At 35.3% G+C, this 17,061-nt stretch overlaps 1 protein-coding gene across 1 annotated transcript; it reads right to left on the bottom strand.

Annotated features, from left to right (window-relative positions):
- Positions 1-9,263: 9,263 nt before the first annotated feature.
- Positions 9,264-10,060, bottom strand: LOC122012785. Its single transcript, XM_042569426.1, has 2 exons — positions 9,728-10,060; positions 9,264-9,659 (listed from the first exon to the last, which is right to left on the bottom strand). Exons 1-2 carry the CDS (start codon positions 9,812-9,814, stop codon positions 9,420-9,422), a joined length of 327 nt encoding a protein of 108 aa, XP_042425360.1. The 5' UTR covers positions 9,815-10,060; the 3' UTR covers positions 9,264-9,419.
- Positions 10,061-17,061: the final 7,001 nt, after the last annotated feature.

The following is a 17,061-nucleotide window of genomic DNA, read 5'->3' on the forward strand; positions in this document are numbered from 1 at the left end:
TTAGAGTTTTTTAAAACTAATACCGAGGTGAAGGTGGATTGACCAAGGCTTGCTATTTAGTGATAACTTTTATGATTTTTTTGTATGATAAATTCAAAATTAATTTTATTTCGAAGTTGAGATATTTTGAGAGGATGTTTTTCAAATTCATCTCTACTCTTCGGTAGACATTTAGTGTGTACATATATTTATCTTTCCTCACAGAATAATAAAGTAGGTTCTTTATTATCTTTATTTTCCAAATAAAATATAAAATAATTTGTGAGAAAATTAAAGCGGAAGGAAGCCGCCGCCATCGTGGACCCGATCTCATTCCCATCAGCCAATAAAATTATAGAAATTACATAATAGGACAGAAATAAAATAGCAGCAAGGCGTAGTTTAAATCCGGCAACACGATCGATTACACTCATCTTTGTTTTTATTTGTCTTCATTTCTTCTGACGCATGTGCTTGTGTTTGAATAAGTACGTAAAGTTTGACATTAACGTCCAACAAATTACATTTCAGAATTTCAGAGGCATTGAACAGTTGAACTACTTATTAAAGGTTGGAATGGACAAAAACAAAAATGCAAAAAAAAAAAAATGCTCCTTAATTCGTTTCCTATTAGAAATGAAAAGTCATATTTCATTTTACAAATACTCTTATTCTAATACAATTATAACAATTATCAAAAGAAGGTTGTCATAATTACTGTAACATATTCAAATAAATTATTTTTAATTCAATATTATATAAAAGTTACTTTCATATAAAAAAAATTAAATGAGTATCTATTATTTATCTTCATGATGAGCACCCTATTTCTGATTTAAATTAAATGAACTTACCATTTAAGGTGACCTACTCAAAATAACTTTATATTATCTAATCATTCGATCATATAAAAACTAACAATTATCGTTTATAATTATAGAGGCTAGATGTTAATATTAATATCAAGCTTCTATAACGTGCAAAAGCAATCCCTTCAGGACTGACAATTGACTAGAGTATGAGATGTTATTATATAAGGGTCAATTATTGACAGTAGTCAGGTTCCTCTCCTCCCCCATGTACTGATCACTGCTCGAGCTAGTAGTCATCCGTGATTTACCTTTACATAATTTGAAGACGAGTTGTCTCACCTAAGGTGAGTATTATCACCTTTTGTCACTATAACGTGTAGAAGCGAGTTACTAACTTTTACAATATATTTTCTGATCATTCGTCCATCTAAAAGCTAGATGCTAGCTTCTACAATAATAACTTTATATCATTTTGATTTTGCTTATTTGAGTGATAAACTAGATTAAAATAACATTTCAATCAGCAAAATAAAATATTAAGACTTCATGACACTTATTACATTTCAAATAAATATTATCTAATCATGGTCGACTGTGTAGAAGCTAGCATATAGCTTCTATATCTTCTATAACATGTAAAAGCTAGTTATTAGCTTTTACAGTAGTGACTTCTTATGAATTTGATTTAGTTTTTCTTTAGTGATAATCTGATTAAAATGATATTTCACTTAGCAAACCAAACGATGAGTATTCCATGATACTCATTACATTTCAAATGAATATAATTTAGAGGGTGTTTGGCTAAACTTATTAAAAACAGCTTATAAGCTCGTACAACTTAAAAGTTGTTTTAGGAGCTTATAAGTTATTAGGTCTTATTTTAAAAATAAGTTGTTAAAGTGTTTGGGTGAACTTATTACAATCAACTTAAAGATATTGATGTGTTTGGTATTATAAGATCTTTTTATTAATAAAATTACCAAAAAGGGTATAATACTATTAATAGAGAGTTTTGATATTTTTATTAATAGAGGGTTTTGGGAGAATTTCTGCATCGGGGAAGAGAAAATTAGAAAGAGGCGTTGGTAGAGAAGATGATACAACGTTGGAAGAAAAGTCGACGGAGATAAAAAGATATTAAGCTTATAAAAATTTATCGAGGATAAGATGGGGATTTATGAAATTATATAAGGATATTTTAGAGAAACAAATTATTAAAATAAGATCTTTTTTAAAAAAGTAGGCTCTTCCATACTGTTTTAAAAACAGCTTATAAGCTCCAAAACAGCTTATAAGCTGTTTGAAAAAAAATTTACCAAACAAATTTGAAGAGCTTATAAGCTCCAAAACAGCTTATAAGCTATTTTAGAGAGCTTAATCATGAAACAGGTAGAAGTTAGGATGTACTTTCACAATGTGTAGCAATTATCGACTAACTTTTATAATAACGTTGAATCTAATAGTATTTTTAGGATAAAATTATGAGAGGGATATTCATTTAACTTTTTTTTTCAAAAAAAGAGAGCTTATCTAATAGTTCTATTAATTTAAGGTGCCCTTTTGATTTTTTACTAAAAAATATTTGTTAAATTATTTAATATTGCGTAAAATTTGATCAAAAGTACTCTTAAAAAAATAAAATTGTAGTTAAATGATATAGTTTTTCAATAGCTATTTTAACTATTGTAACCCTTATTATTTGGCTATTACAAATATAATAGTCACTTAATGGTGATTATAATATGTTTAATAATTATTATTTGATTACTATAATTATAATGTAGCACCACTTAATTAAATGATTACTATAATAATTTTAAATGATTTTAAATAAATTTTGACAACTTACCGAGTTGTTTTAATATAATATATTTTTAATTAAGTTGAATCAATTTATTTTAAAAATAGACTAAAGGGTGGTTTCCACTTGTTAGTATACAAATAAATAAAATGTATTTTTTTTAATTCCGAGGTCGAAGTGGAAAATAATAACAAATTCTGGTGCAAAGTATAATTTTTTTTTCTAAAATTAGTTAAAAGATGTTAACATGCCAATGCCTCAACACTGTTCGAGTAGGGGTGGTTCGGTACGGTATATTAAACCATCAAACCACATACCGTTATCATACCAAAAATATGATATAAAAATTGTTCATACCGTATCGGAATTTCGGTATACCAAAATTCTTGTATTCATATTGTTCAGGGTAAATTTTCGGTATCGGTACGGTATATCAAAAATTTCGCTAAAAATTGCATATCGATACTGATACCGAAAATTTCATTACGGTATTTTTGGTATATCGTAAAATCGGTATAATTAGATAAATTTTGATACAGTATGTGCAGTATATCGAAATTTTGGTATTTTTCCCTACTCCTAGTTTCGAGCTTTGAAATAGTCCAAAAGCCTCTCTCTCCTAAAAATATGCCTCGATTAAGCTCCCTGTTCGCCCTTTCCCCAAATCCATAGCTCTCTCTCTCTCCTACTACTTTCTTCTACTTCATCCTCAGTGACCAAACTTGTTGGGAACCCTAACGTGCTTCTGCTTTCTTCCTCGGTGCTCGCAACAATCGTGCATTGATCTCATCCAGTTTGACGAATCGTGTGTTTGTGTGATCGCAAATCGAGCTCACGATGGATTGCTCGCGATCTCGGCCTCCGATTTTGGTACTTCTGCTAGTTTTCTTACTTTCCGTTGAGAGCTCTTGGTCGTAGCAAGGCATGCTGCCGGCGCCAACGACCGCTCTCACCCTTGCGCCTGCCCTTGCTTCGTCGCCGGAGTCCTTATGCAATGGGATATTCCTCTCTTACGTCCTCGAGTAGTGGGAGAGGATTCGCCCCTTCACAAGCAACACAGCAGACCAGCACTACTCCTTACGTGCCACCGCCACCGTCCTCAACCACTGCACCGCTAACCTCGTCGCTTGGACACTCCTTGTCCTGTTCCGTCACCGCGAGCTCCTCGTTTCCGTCGACGGCGGTGTTCTCGCCAACGCCTCTAACTCCGTTCTACCCTACAACACCACTCTCGATGCTAATGTTACTGCTTTCTCCGGCTAGCCCAACACTGATCTGAAGACCCCCGATCGAGACGGCAAACAATCTGTTGCAGATCCAAACTAAAACTTCCCTCGTGGGGACCCTCTTTGGCTCTCCATCACCGGCAATGCCTCTGTCGGAGTTTCTCGATCTTGATTATTATTATTATTATTATTTAAACTCTATGTTTTTTTTATTTTTTTGTTTTTATTTTTAAAGTTTTTTTTTATTTTTTTACTTTTTTTTGTTTTCTTTTATTTTTTTTTAATGTTTTTAAACGTTTTTTATTAATTTTTTACTTTTTTATTTTTTACGCTTTTGTTTTTTTTTAATGTTTTTTATTTTTTTCTTATTTTTTTATTTTTTTATTTTTTTTTAATATTTTTCTATTTTAAAATGTTTTTTTATTTTTTTTTAGTTTTTTACAATTTTTTATTTTTATTATTTTTTTACGTTTTTTTAAATTTTATTTTTTTATATTTTTCATTTTTTTACGTTTTTCTTTTTTGTCATATTTTTCTCTAATTCGAGGGTATTTTGGATAAAAAAAATTCGTTAACCCCGGAATCAAGAAAAACCTCAGTTTTCCGATTCCTGGTTGCATGCTCCTTTTGCTGACGTATCGGACATGAAACATTACTCGGGAATCATCGATTACCTAAACCAAATAGGATTTTTTTTGATAACTTTAGATGGATAACCAAGGTTATCAAGAATAACCCTCAACTTTAGAGTATGTTTAGTTAGGGGTTATCTTTGATAACCTTAGTTATCTATCATGGTTATCAACGAAAATCCTGTTTGGTTTAGGTAATCAATGATTTTCGAATAATATTCCATATCTGACATATCATCAAAAGGAGCATGCAACCCGAAATCAGAAAATCTCGAAAAATTAAGATTTTTTTTTATTCTGGAATTAATGAATTTTTTTTACCAAAGATACCCTCCGATAAGAGAAAAACATAAAAAATAAAAATAAATAAAAAACAAAAAAAAAGAAAAAAAAGACATAAAAAATAAAATACATAAAAAAATTAACAAAAATAAAAAAATGGGAAAAATAAAAAACCTAAAAATATAAAAAAAATAAAAATGTAAAAAATAAAAAAAACGTAAAAATTTTTTAAAAATTAAAAAACATTAAAAAATGTAAAAAAATATAAAATAAAAAAACATTAAAAAACATTAAAAAACATTAAAAAACATTAAAAAAACATAAAATAAGAAAAGTAAAAAAAATAAAAAAAAGTAATATGTATAGTTGATTTGGTAACTAAGGGTAATATAATAAAATATTAAATTAGATTATTCATTAAAATAAATTTTTGTTGCATTATTTAGGTTCAACCAAATAACATTCAATTATATTTTATTTCCCATAATTTTAATTATATGATTACCTGATAATTACATAATTAAAATTATACATGATACCTCCCTTATTATCTTTTATACCACATCATAGATATAAAAATTTACTATTCTTTTGACAATTAAAAAACCTCCCTACAAGCCTCATTATTAATTAATTAATTAATTATTGACTCCTCACATTCTTAATTTTAAGAAAAAAATCATGTTTAAATTTTTATTACAGTTCTTAAACTAAAAATCCTCAAATCTCATACTTAGATTAAAGCTTTTTTTTTCAACATTTTCATTTTCGTTTGATAAACTTTTCCCAAAAAATTGCATTGGAGATGTTCTTACCTGTCCATTTAAATAACAGTCTCACGGTCTCAATAACACTTTATTATTAATGAGTATTAACGTTCGTCATTATCGATCACTATTATTTCGCGATCTTCTTTCGAAACTTCACTTCCTCATTTATAAAGCTATGAGCCATTCGGCTTCGAACCCAATAACATCCGTTAGCCCTTCTTTTTGGGCCCGACCTATCGAGATCCAATGTCGGCCCACATGTCTCCATTAATAGCATATTATTACGATTATATCAATTATCATACTCTTTCCACGTATAAAATTAGGTGGCGTTTGATTCTCTCCTAGGAATCGGAATGAGAATGAGTATCATAGTATTATGAAATGAGAATAGGTATGAGCTTGGTTATCATTATTAAAAATAATGTTTGGTTAATTGAATATTTTCAATCGGAATGAACCTAAATTTCCTTTTTTACCCTTAGAGGAAAATAAAAGAAAAAATTAGATAGAAGAGAAAGTTGAATGTGAGAAACATATGATGAGAGAAAATGATGAGAGAGAAAGTGTGATGGGAAAAAATGAAAAGAGGAAAAGTGTGATGAGAGAAAATGAGGAGAGAGAGCGTGATAGGAGAGATTGAGAAGAGAAAAAGTGTGCTGAGAGAGAAAGAGTGATAGGAAAAAATAAAGAGAGAGAAAGTGTGATAAGAGAAAATGAGAGATTGAGGAGAGAAAATATGATGAGAAAATATGATGAGAGAGAAAGTGTGATGGGAAAAAATGAAGAGAGAGGAAGTGTGATGAGAGAAAATGAGGTGAGTGTGATGGAAGAGAATGAAGAGAGAGGAAGTGTGATGAGAGAAAATATGGAGAGAGAGTATGGTAAGAGAGATTGAGGAGAGAGAAACTATGATGAGAGAGAAACTATGATAAAAAAATAAGGAGAGAATGAAAAGAGAGAAAATAATTAGAGAGTGTATGATGAGAGAGAATACAGAGAGAAAATGATAGAGAATCTGTGATGAGAGGGAATGAGGAGAGGATGGAAGAGAATAAAGAGAGAGAAAGTACGATGAGAGGAAATATGGAGAGAGAGTATGGTAAGAGAGATTGAGGAGAGAGAGAAATACGATGAGAGAAAAAGTATGATAAAAAAATAAGGAGAGAATGAAGAGAGAAAATATAGAGAGAAAATGATAGAGAATGCGTGATGAGAGAGAATGAGGAGAGAGAAAGTATGTTGAGAGAGAAAATGTGATGATAGAATGAGGAGAAAGAAAGTATGATGAGAGAGAACAAGGAGAGAGAGTGAAATGAAAGAAAAATTGAACAAATATACTAAGGGTATTTTTGTCTAAACTTAATTCTTATTCTCATTCCATCAAAACCCAAGGGAGGGGGTGAGTTTCATCCATACCTAAATTTTTGGGTTTCATTCCAAAATCTTGATTCCATTCTCATCAACCAAACACAAAGTTTGGGAATGAATCCATTCTCTCATTCCCAAACCTCTAAACCAAATGCTCAGTTAGTCCTATCTATCATATGCTCACTATAGGCCTATGCCTAGGACCCTAATATTATTAGGACTCATTGTTATTTAAAAAAATAAATAGATTTAATACCTAATATTTCCATTTAATAGCTATACTTCTTAGGCTGTATTAGGGCATCTCTGGTTTATGAGAGGTTTGTAAAATATTAAAAGTTGAATAAGAAGTCTTGTACCATTATAAAGGTGATATTTGATATTTATAATTTAAGAGCAGTAGTGAAAACATAAACCTATTTTTTATCTCGAATTTGATGCAATATGCATGAAGTCATGCAACTCATGCTATCAATGGAATTATACACAAGCTCATTTAGAGCTTCGACCATTAGAGATATTTTAATAAATTTTCATATTATTGATATGACATATTAGAATCAAGAAAAAACGTACATTAAAGATGCCCTTAGGTATGTATGCATATTTTGCTTGCTTTGATTTTTCATTGTAAATTGCTATTTCTACCTCCTCTGACAGCCCACCCCCTCTCTCTTCTCTATTAAATGACTTTTTCACCCTTCCTTTAAATAACAAATTATTTTTTTCTAATTTTATTTACTTCTTTAAATTTTTTTCAGTTGTATTTACTTCTTTAATTTTATTTTTTTAATAAATTTTGTTTATTATTTTTTCATCATTTTTTTAAATTTTTTATCCATATTTTACTTTTAAATTTTTTTATAAATAATAACCCCTAAAATCTACTATTTAAAAAAAAATAAAAGATTATAAGAGATCAATCTTCTATTCCAATATCACCTGCTCTTGTTCCCACTCGTCGCCTCAGCCCATCGTCGGTGGCACCGCCGGAGGCCCTCGGTTGCCGCCTCGATTAAAATTATCTCCTAGGGGGAAGGTGAACGTAGTGAGGTCGCATCGGCGCGATCAGCGTCAAAATTTGGCCGGATCTAAGTAGACTTTCCTTCACCGTCGATCTGAGTCCCTGCTCAGATTCGATCGAATACCGATGTTGATCGTGTCAATGGCGATCCTCCTGGGTTCACCTTCCCCCTAGGGGTATAATTCTGGTCGGGACGACGGCCAGAGGTCGCCAATAGTGGGCTGAGGCGACGAGTGGAATACGGGGACAGAGAAAATTAGGGACATAGAATCCGATCTCAGATTACAAATATGATATTCTTGCCGAGAAAATACTTAATAAAAAACAAAAAAAATGGAATAAAAAAAATAGTATAAAGGTAAATAATATGATGGAGCTGGAAGAGAATGTGTGGAATGTGAAAATATATAATTAAAAAATAAATAAAATATTAAAAAATTATACTATTTTTTTAATATTAAATAAATATTATTCACCATGATAAATATATAATAAAAAATTATTTAAAAAGAATAAAATTGATAAAAAAATGATAAAAAGAACTGATTAAAAAATAAAACCGTTAAAAAAATTTTGATAAAAAAACTGATTAAAAAGAAATAAAAATTTGTAAAAAAAAACATAGACGCTGAATAAGGGGTATAAAAGTTAAAAAATGGATGGGACCAGGAGGTGAGGGTGTAGGGGAGGGGGAAAAGCAAGTCTCTTTTTCATTCTAGTGCTCTTTAGATTTTGTTTCAGATTTTGCAACTTCCAATGCAACTATTAACAATTTTGTTTTAGATTTTGCTCCTTTCAATTTTCATAGTGCTCTTTATTTAATGTCAATGATAACTACATTTAATTACATATTAATTATTATTATTATATTCTTTATCCTAAAATCATATCTAGAGCTACTATATAAGACCTCACACGTAATGTCTTTTTTGTCATCTCATTTTGTAATTAGTTGATCATCTATCTATTCTTTCATTAGTGCTCCATATATTATTTTCTCCCTCATCATTAGTTCTTGAAGAAGATATCCTTCTATTATCTCACTTGATAATATTTTTTTCTTTTTTTTTTTCAAAATGTTCTTTAGTATTTTATATAAATGATAAATTATAGAAGAGATGTACTATGAAAATTTTGGTTGAAAATTCAAGTTTTAAAGCTCCAGTTCGCACTTTATCGGATTCCGACACGACAATTAGTAACCATTTAGAAAGTCATCATGAAGCACGAAAGCATCCACTGATCCACGCCAAGAACTTTGCTTCAGCAAAAGCTGCCTTTTTCCCGGTCCACGCCTTCACCTGTTCGTCTTCGGCTTCAGCAATCGATCGCTGGATTCGAGAGATCTACGAACGCGAAAGGGGAAGAAAAAAAAGTAATCTTTTTGATAATTCCAGAGAAGGGGAAGAAGGAAGGATCTTTGATTCATTCAGGTGAGGATGTAGACTGGTGCCGCCGACTGGTCTCCGATAGGCCACCCCTGCCGCGACCGCCGCTCCGACCTCCGCTGCAGCCAGCAGCATCACCGCCCTCGGCTTCCTGGCGTCGCTGCTGCTCTCAGTGATGTACACGGGCCACAACTGCGTGGGATGAGAGCGCCACCGCACGCTGGACTCCCCGCTGCCCTAGTGCCCTGATGGGTCTGCTTCCAGAAGAGGAGGGCGGACCTCCGCCACCACCCAGCGCCGCGGCGGCGGCGCACCCTGGCGTCTCCCTTAAACAGGGGCTTTTTCAGCTTGCGGCGGAGTGAATCGACCGGCCGCTACAGCGCAAGGCGAAAGGTCATCCCACGAGCGACCAAAAAATGGGAAGAGAACACGAGAAGCGTACCTGGAAGCAGATCTTCGCCGCTGCCATGGCCGGAAAATTGGATCTTTGTCGGTGTTCTGCTGAAGATGAGGGAGAAGGGAGTAGCATTCAAATAGGCCTAAAATTAGCTCTCACGAAGTGGAACGCATTAGATTAGATTCGTTGGTGCCTGGTGGGCGGATCGCGTCTGACGTAGTCTACTTGTCGGGGCGGCTCTCCCATTTTCAGAGCAAGCTTTGCGGGCCAATCAAACTTTAGAGGTGGCCCAACATACTCTATTGTGGGGAGAGGAGGTCATAGCAGAGTTTAAGGGACATTTCTAGGAGCTATTGGGCATAAGTGAGCAGATTTTACCTCCACATAGTGAGGGGTTGGGAGGCCGTAGATTGTCTAGTACGCATGCGGCTGAAGAGATATGGATTGCGGTCTTTAGCATTGTGAGGAATAATGCCCTGGATCTGGGTGGATACAATGCCAAAATCTACACCTCCACTCGGGACACAATGGGTGTTGAAATCATAGATGCAATGTAGGAATTTTTTCTATATGGGCAACTACTCAAACAATTGAATCACACACTGATGGTCTTGGCTCCAAAATCCAATCATACATCTCGTGTAAGTGATTATCGGCCAATATCTTGTTGTATAATTTTTTACAAAGTGATATATAAAGTACTAGCGGGAGTCTTGAATTGTTTGTTGGATCCGGTGATCCTGTCCGGAAGCTGAGTCAGACGGAGGCTGGCTGGGTTGTCCTTGGTGTTGACGGAAAGTCGCGGGGGCGCCTGGTTGATCTGGCACCTACTGGAAGTGTTCCCATGAGCGGATGAAGGGGGGTGATGACTGGGATGATGAGGCGAGAGTTCTGCACACACTCAGACAAACCGTCCTCACGTTAGAGACCAAGAACCAGGAAAAAAGTCTCTAGGCCAGGCCCTCTGACGCTCAAGTCAGGTACTTTTTCTCCAGAAGCACAGTGAAAGGACGAAAAGTAAAAGACGAGTACGAAAAGACGAGTGAGTGTACCTGCGTAAGGGAAAAAGCCTCCCTTTTTATATGGCAGTGGGTACTTCTGGAGTCTGACAAGTGTCAGAGAATGTCGGGTGTCAGGATTTGTCTGGCGGTGAGTGACATATGATGTTCTCCTATAGGTCTAATAAGTGATCGACGGGCAACGAGCTCTAGATCGTTAGCATATTCCCTGACAGACAATGATTATTCTCTGACGGGTTGTTACGATTCCCTAGCTTGATTATCGTATAATGTATGCTCACCCCGGTTCGTTAACCTTCGACTGGGTCCTTGTACCTGCAAATCTTGACCTGTAGGCACAGACCTACGTTTCCCGGCGTATTCCCTAGCTTGTGTTTGTTGTCCTATAAATCTCGATCTGTACGTCCCGCCCTTTATTTGCTATTCGGTCTATCGCGGTAGATCCAAACCTACGCCTACCGCCCGGCCAACCGAGGCCTTCTCTTGTTGTTCTTCAAGTCCCGTCCCGTATACACAGCTCTACTTCGTATTTTATCCTGTAAGTCCGGACCCGTATCCCATAAGCCCTGACCTGTATGCCTTAATCCTCCTGTCCTGACCTGTACGCCTTGATCCGTGTGTGAGCCTTAGTCCGTTTACCTTAAACTGTAAACTTTAGTCCGCATATCCCGACCTGTACGTCTTTGGTCTGCATCTCCTGCTCTGCGAGTCTTATCCCGCAAATCCCGACCTGTAATCTTTAGTCCGCATTTCCTGACCTGTACGTCTTTGGTCCGCTTCTCCTGCTTTGCGAGTCTTATCCCGCAAATCCCGACCTGTAATCCTTAGTCCGCATATGCTGACCTATACGTCTTTAGTTCGCTTATCTTGCTCTGCGAGTTTTATCCCGCAAATCCCGACCTGTAATCCTTAGTTCGCATATCCTGACATGTACGTCTTTGGTCCGCTTATCCTGCTCTGCGAGTCTTATCCTGTAAATCCCGACATGTATGTCCTACCTTCCAAATTCCTACTCGACGTGCAGGTCTAACCCCGGAGTACCACTTAGGCCCGACCGGGACCCTCCTGCAATTCGAACCTTTGACAACCACGTAGGTTGGACTTCTGACCATTATGTAGGCTTGACTTCTGACCACCACGTGGGCTTGACTTCTGACCACCATGTGGGCTTAACTTCTGACCACTCCATGGGCTTGACCTCCGACCACGTCAGCTATCCGACCCCACTATCATGCACTGTATCATCCAACATAAGCGACTTTTGTCCAAAGTTGTTCCATAGGTGAGAACATTCATCTAACTCAAGAGTTACTTTAGAAATATGCACACAAACGAATCTCCCCTGGATGCATGATCTGGACTTGAGGAAGGATTTTTATACTATGGATTAGGCTTTTCTTATGGCGGCTCTTGTTGGTTATAGTTTTCTCCAATAATTCTATGATTAGATTCACGAATGTGTCATCATGGTTTCATACTCTATTAGCCTTAATACTGATTTATATGACCTCTTTAGTGGGCGGCTTGGCTTGCAGCAAGGCGACTTGCTTTATCTTTTGTTATTCTAGCTTTGGCTTGAGGTATTCTTGTGGCAATTGAATGTAGCATCGGATCAATATGATTTTCACTTCCATCCTATGTGTGAAGCGGCCCAAGTCACCCCTTTAGCATATGCTAATGATCTTTTAATGTTTGCAAGGGCGGATGCATCCACCATCTTTATGATCACCTATTATGAAGGAGTTTGGTGACAAAGTGGGGTTTCGAGCTAGCCCGTTGAAGTCCAATATGTACATGGCATGTGCCGATGAGAGAATAAAAGGTGAGCTTCTACAAATTATGGATTTTCAAGAGAGTGCCTTCCCCTTTAGGTACCTTGGTGTTCCTTTAGCTGCGTCGAAGCTTTGGATTGCAAATTACGGATCCTTTATTGATGCAGTGACTAAGAAGATTATCTTTTGGCTGAAACAAACTTTATCTTATGAGAGCTGCTTAGAGCTAGTTAGATCAGTGTTGTAAGGCCTTGAATGCTATTGGTTATCTATTCTCCCCATTCCAAGTGGGATGATGAACAAGCTCTATGGAATTTGTCAGTCTTTTGTTTGGTCTATCAAGCATCCGCCAATCTCATGGGCGATTATTTGCTTATCTAAAGATGAAAGTGGCTATAACATTCGAGACTTACATGCATGAAACAATGATTTACTATGTTGAACATTATGAAACATCCAAACTAAGAAGGATTCCCTATGTGTTCCTTGGTTGCATCAGCATTACCTTAGGGTGCAGATTTTGGGCAGTGACAATGCAAAATCGTCGGCCTCTGTTTGATCAAGAAGTTGGTCTACATTCATAATCAAATTATGCAGCGAGAAGGAGCCCAACAAAAAGCTTTTGGAATGGTTTGTAGCAGAGAAGAATGACAGCCAATGCCTATCGATTTTTCCAGCCACTAGCAACAACTTTCTCTTTGGTGCTAATTGTATGGAAAGTTGGCCTGCTGCCCAAGCACTAGTTTTGCTATTGGATGCTTGCTCACAGTGATTGCGAACAGCAGATAGATTGGCATTTGAACGTGACAAGCTATACTCCCTATGCCTGTAAGATGTAGAGTCAAATGATTATATTTTCTTCTGTTGTCCCATCATGAGATAACTTTGGGACTAGATTCGGGAATGGCTAGGCATTCGACCGACTATCTATCCAATGGGAAGTTTGTTTATAGTTTTTTGGAGATAATATCGAGGTGATAGTCGACTGACGAAGGATCGTTATTTAATGACAACTTTTATGATTTTTTATGGTAAATTTAAAATTAATTTTAGTTTGAAGTTGAGGTATTTTGAGAGGATGTTTTTCAAATTCAGTTCTATTCTTTCGTAGACATTTAGTACATGTAATATTCATATATATTATATATATTTTATTTTTATATATTTTTATCTTATCTCAAAGAATAATAAAGTAGGTTCTTTATTATCTTTAGTTTGCCAAATAAAAATATAAAATAATTCATGAGAAAAATTAAAGCATTAAGGAAGGAAGCCCGCCATAGTGGATCCAATCCCATTCCCATCCGTCAATAGAAATATAGAAACTACATAGAAGGGACATAAATAAGCAAGGCGTAGGAGTGATTTAGTATGATATATTTAATCATCAACCCACATATTATTATCGTGCTAAAAAAATATGGTATCAAAATTTTTCATATTGATATCGTACCGAAATTTCGATATACTGATGTTTAGAGTAAATTTTCGGTATCGGTATGATATACCGAAAATTTCACTAAAAATTATATACGGATACCAATACAGAAAATTTTGATACGGTATAATATCATACTGAAATTTTTGGTATACCATAAAATCGGTATAATTTGATAAATTTTGATACAGTATGTACGGTATACCAAAATTTTATTATTTTTTCCCACCCCTAGCAATGCGTCGTTTCAATCCGGCAACACAGTCGATTATTTAGGATCAGGGGCCCACATAGGACCCAGGCTAACCTGCCATGCAACATGCCAGCTGCACACCACCAACGACTACATATTCTATGTTGAATATGTGTGAATGGAGAAGAGATGGAAGAGGGATAAAATGTAACAACCCACCCTTCTTACTACTACTCTCTAAGGGCGACCGTTACCTAACTACTACTCTACTTACTAGTGTCACTTATGCTAATATTAGCAACACTTAGATTTATCACGGCCCCAGAGGAATTCCTACCGAAAAATTTCGGCAGAGTCTCCCCTGTACCGGTGACCAAATCCATAATACAAACAATATATACGCAGCCACAGGCGGCTGGAACACATTTTTCACAACCACGCAGAAATAAACCAACAGTAAAAGAAAGAAACTACTCTAGAAAAGCAACCAACTACATCACTCCACCAATAATACAAGTGAACTACTTACAAGTGCGGGATAAACTTAAATACAGTCTCAACTCAAAATAACACTTAAGGAAATATAAAAGAATTAAACAGAAAGTCTTAACAGTTTTGTCAGCTAATTCTGGATCTCTCCACAGTCCAGACATCACACACCTTCATCACCACCACCATCCTGTCGCCTCCCTTTCATATCTTAGCTAGTCCTTTATCTGCAGTAGGAGGAAAGAAAACAAAACTATAAGCGAAAACGCTTAGTAAGTACTAATCTATCTCACAAAAACATCGAAGTGTATAAAAGTAATGCAATAATACTGAAACTGTAATGCTAAAGCAAAGCTGCATGTACTCATGGTATACAGAAATAAAACTGAATACTAAACATGCTCACTAACTGACAGGAAAGTAATGAAACTACTACTGTAGGCTTAGAATTAAAGAACTAAACTTTTATTGATTCTACGCATAAACTTGTTTCATTTTCTTATATCCTTATACTAGAAATTAATCTTTTAATTTTTCTTTCACTTTCTTCTTCTTATTCTTCATACTTTTCTTATACTAGAAATTAATCTTTTAATTTCTCTTTCACTTTTTTCTTCTTGTTCTTCTTTTCTTTTCTTCTTCTTTGGGCCCAGGCTTAGTACCATCTTTGTTTTGCGCGCTCTCTAATAGTGACTGAGGTAGCGAGCCTCTAGTCCTATAAGGTAAAGATCTTGGTCTTACCAGGGCCAAGACCTTGGAATTGGTCACCTGGATTTGTTTAACGATAACCTTGGAAGTCGGGTACTAGCCTCTTACTTTAGTTTACTTGTTATCTCTTTTTAACTAGACATCGGTCTTTTTCTTTACTCACACTTCTCATAATCCTTTATTAGAGTTTATTAGAATCCTGTAGATATATCTAACAAGTGTAGGATTACAACTAACCAAGCATGCTACATGAAAATAACACAAGGGAAGCAGATCTGAACTCTCTAAGCACGTTATAAAACAAGGCAAAGGAAAGCAAATCTGATTTACTAATCATGCTATAAAATAGAGCAAAAGAAAGTAGCTTTAAGCTTATTAATCATGCTATAAAATAGAGCAAAGAAAGTAACTTTAAACTTACTAATCATGCTATAAAATAGAGCAAAGAAAGCAACTTTAAGCTTACTAATCATACTATAAAATAGAGCAAAAGAAAGTAACTTTAAGCTTTCTAAACATGCTGTAAAATAGGGCAAAAGAATGCAACTTTGAGCTTTCTATACATGCTGTAAAATAGGGCAAAAGAATACAACTTTGAGCTTCCTATATATGCTGTAAAATCGGGCAAAAGAATGCAACTTTGAGCTTCCTATACATGCTGTAAAATAGGGCAAAAGAATGCAACTTTGAGCTTTCTATACATGATGTAAAGTAGGGCAAAATAAACTAACTCTGAACTGTTATAACAAGGTTATTCTTGCCCTTAAAATAGTAACAAATAATCTATCCAAACTTACTAGTATACTAAGTTGTGCATGCTCATTTAGTGGCAAGGGAAACTAACCGTGCAGGGCTGTTCACGTTCATGGAGGTAGCAAACAAAACCCAGAACTACCTACTATTAACTAAGGGCTGTTTATGCCCATTTGCTCGGCCAAAACAAGAAAATGAACTTGTTGGAATTTATGGTAGCAGGTGGACATACACGGATACTACACTCAAGAGCTAAACTTCCTCTATACAATTAAACTCAGACAATAAATAGCATGCTCAATAGGTAGGCTACAGAAGGTAAGGAATAAAAGGGAAAAACCCTAACTCATAGTCCTGTTCAATAGCAAACCCAAGCAAGAACTCACGGCACAACACTTTGCATGGTAAGAACTCATTTTATCATGTTCGTAATATGCAAAAATCTATCTTTTACTTTGGACATTAACATGGTTGAAAACATGCACTTTTGTTTTAACCGAAACATGATGTCACAGCAAGATCAAACTGAACAATTCCGTCTACATTAATCCGAAGCAATGCAAAGCTACAAAAACTAACTAAAGCACTTCTATAATTGCAAACATGCACTTTCAAAAGACGAAACAATGAAAACTTTTGCTACTACACCTAAACCTATTCCTTCTAATCTGTTCGGAAATTCTGTAGTCAACTCATATCAATCTGAGCTCAACATAACAACAATGTATTGGTCATGAAAAAGACTCCGAACATTACACAAGAAACCATTGCAGTCTACCCGAAACAGAGCATGATCATCAAGGTCATAACCTAAAAACAAATACTTCTTAAACATGCTGTGCTTAGCAAAGAAAACCCAACCGAAATGCTTAAACGAATCAATGAGAATCTGTTCACGCTCGGCAAGGAAAAGAAAGAAACAATTTCGGAACTACTCCTACCACAAGTGAGTAGTACTTACCCCTTGTTCTTGCACTTACAACCGGAAAGGAGAGGAAGAAGGCTTC

Source organism: Zingiber officinale, chromosome 8A, assembly GCF_018446385.1.
Source record: "Zingiber officinale cultivar Zhangliang chromosome 8A, Zo_v1.1, whole genome shotgun sequence".
Taxonomy (NCBI): domain Eukaryota; kingdom Viridiplantae; phylum Streptophyta; class Magnoliopsida; order Zingiberales; family Zingiberaceae; genus Zingiber; species Zingiber officinale.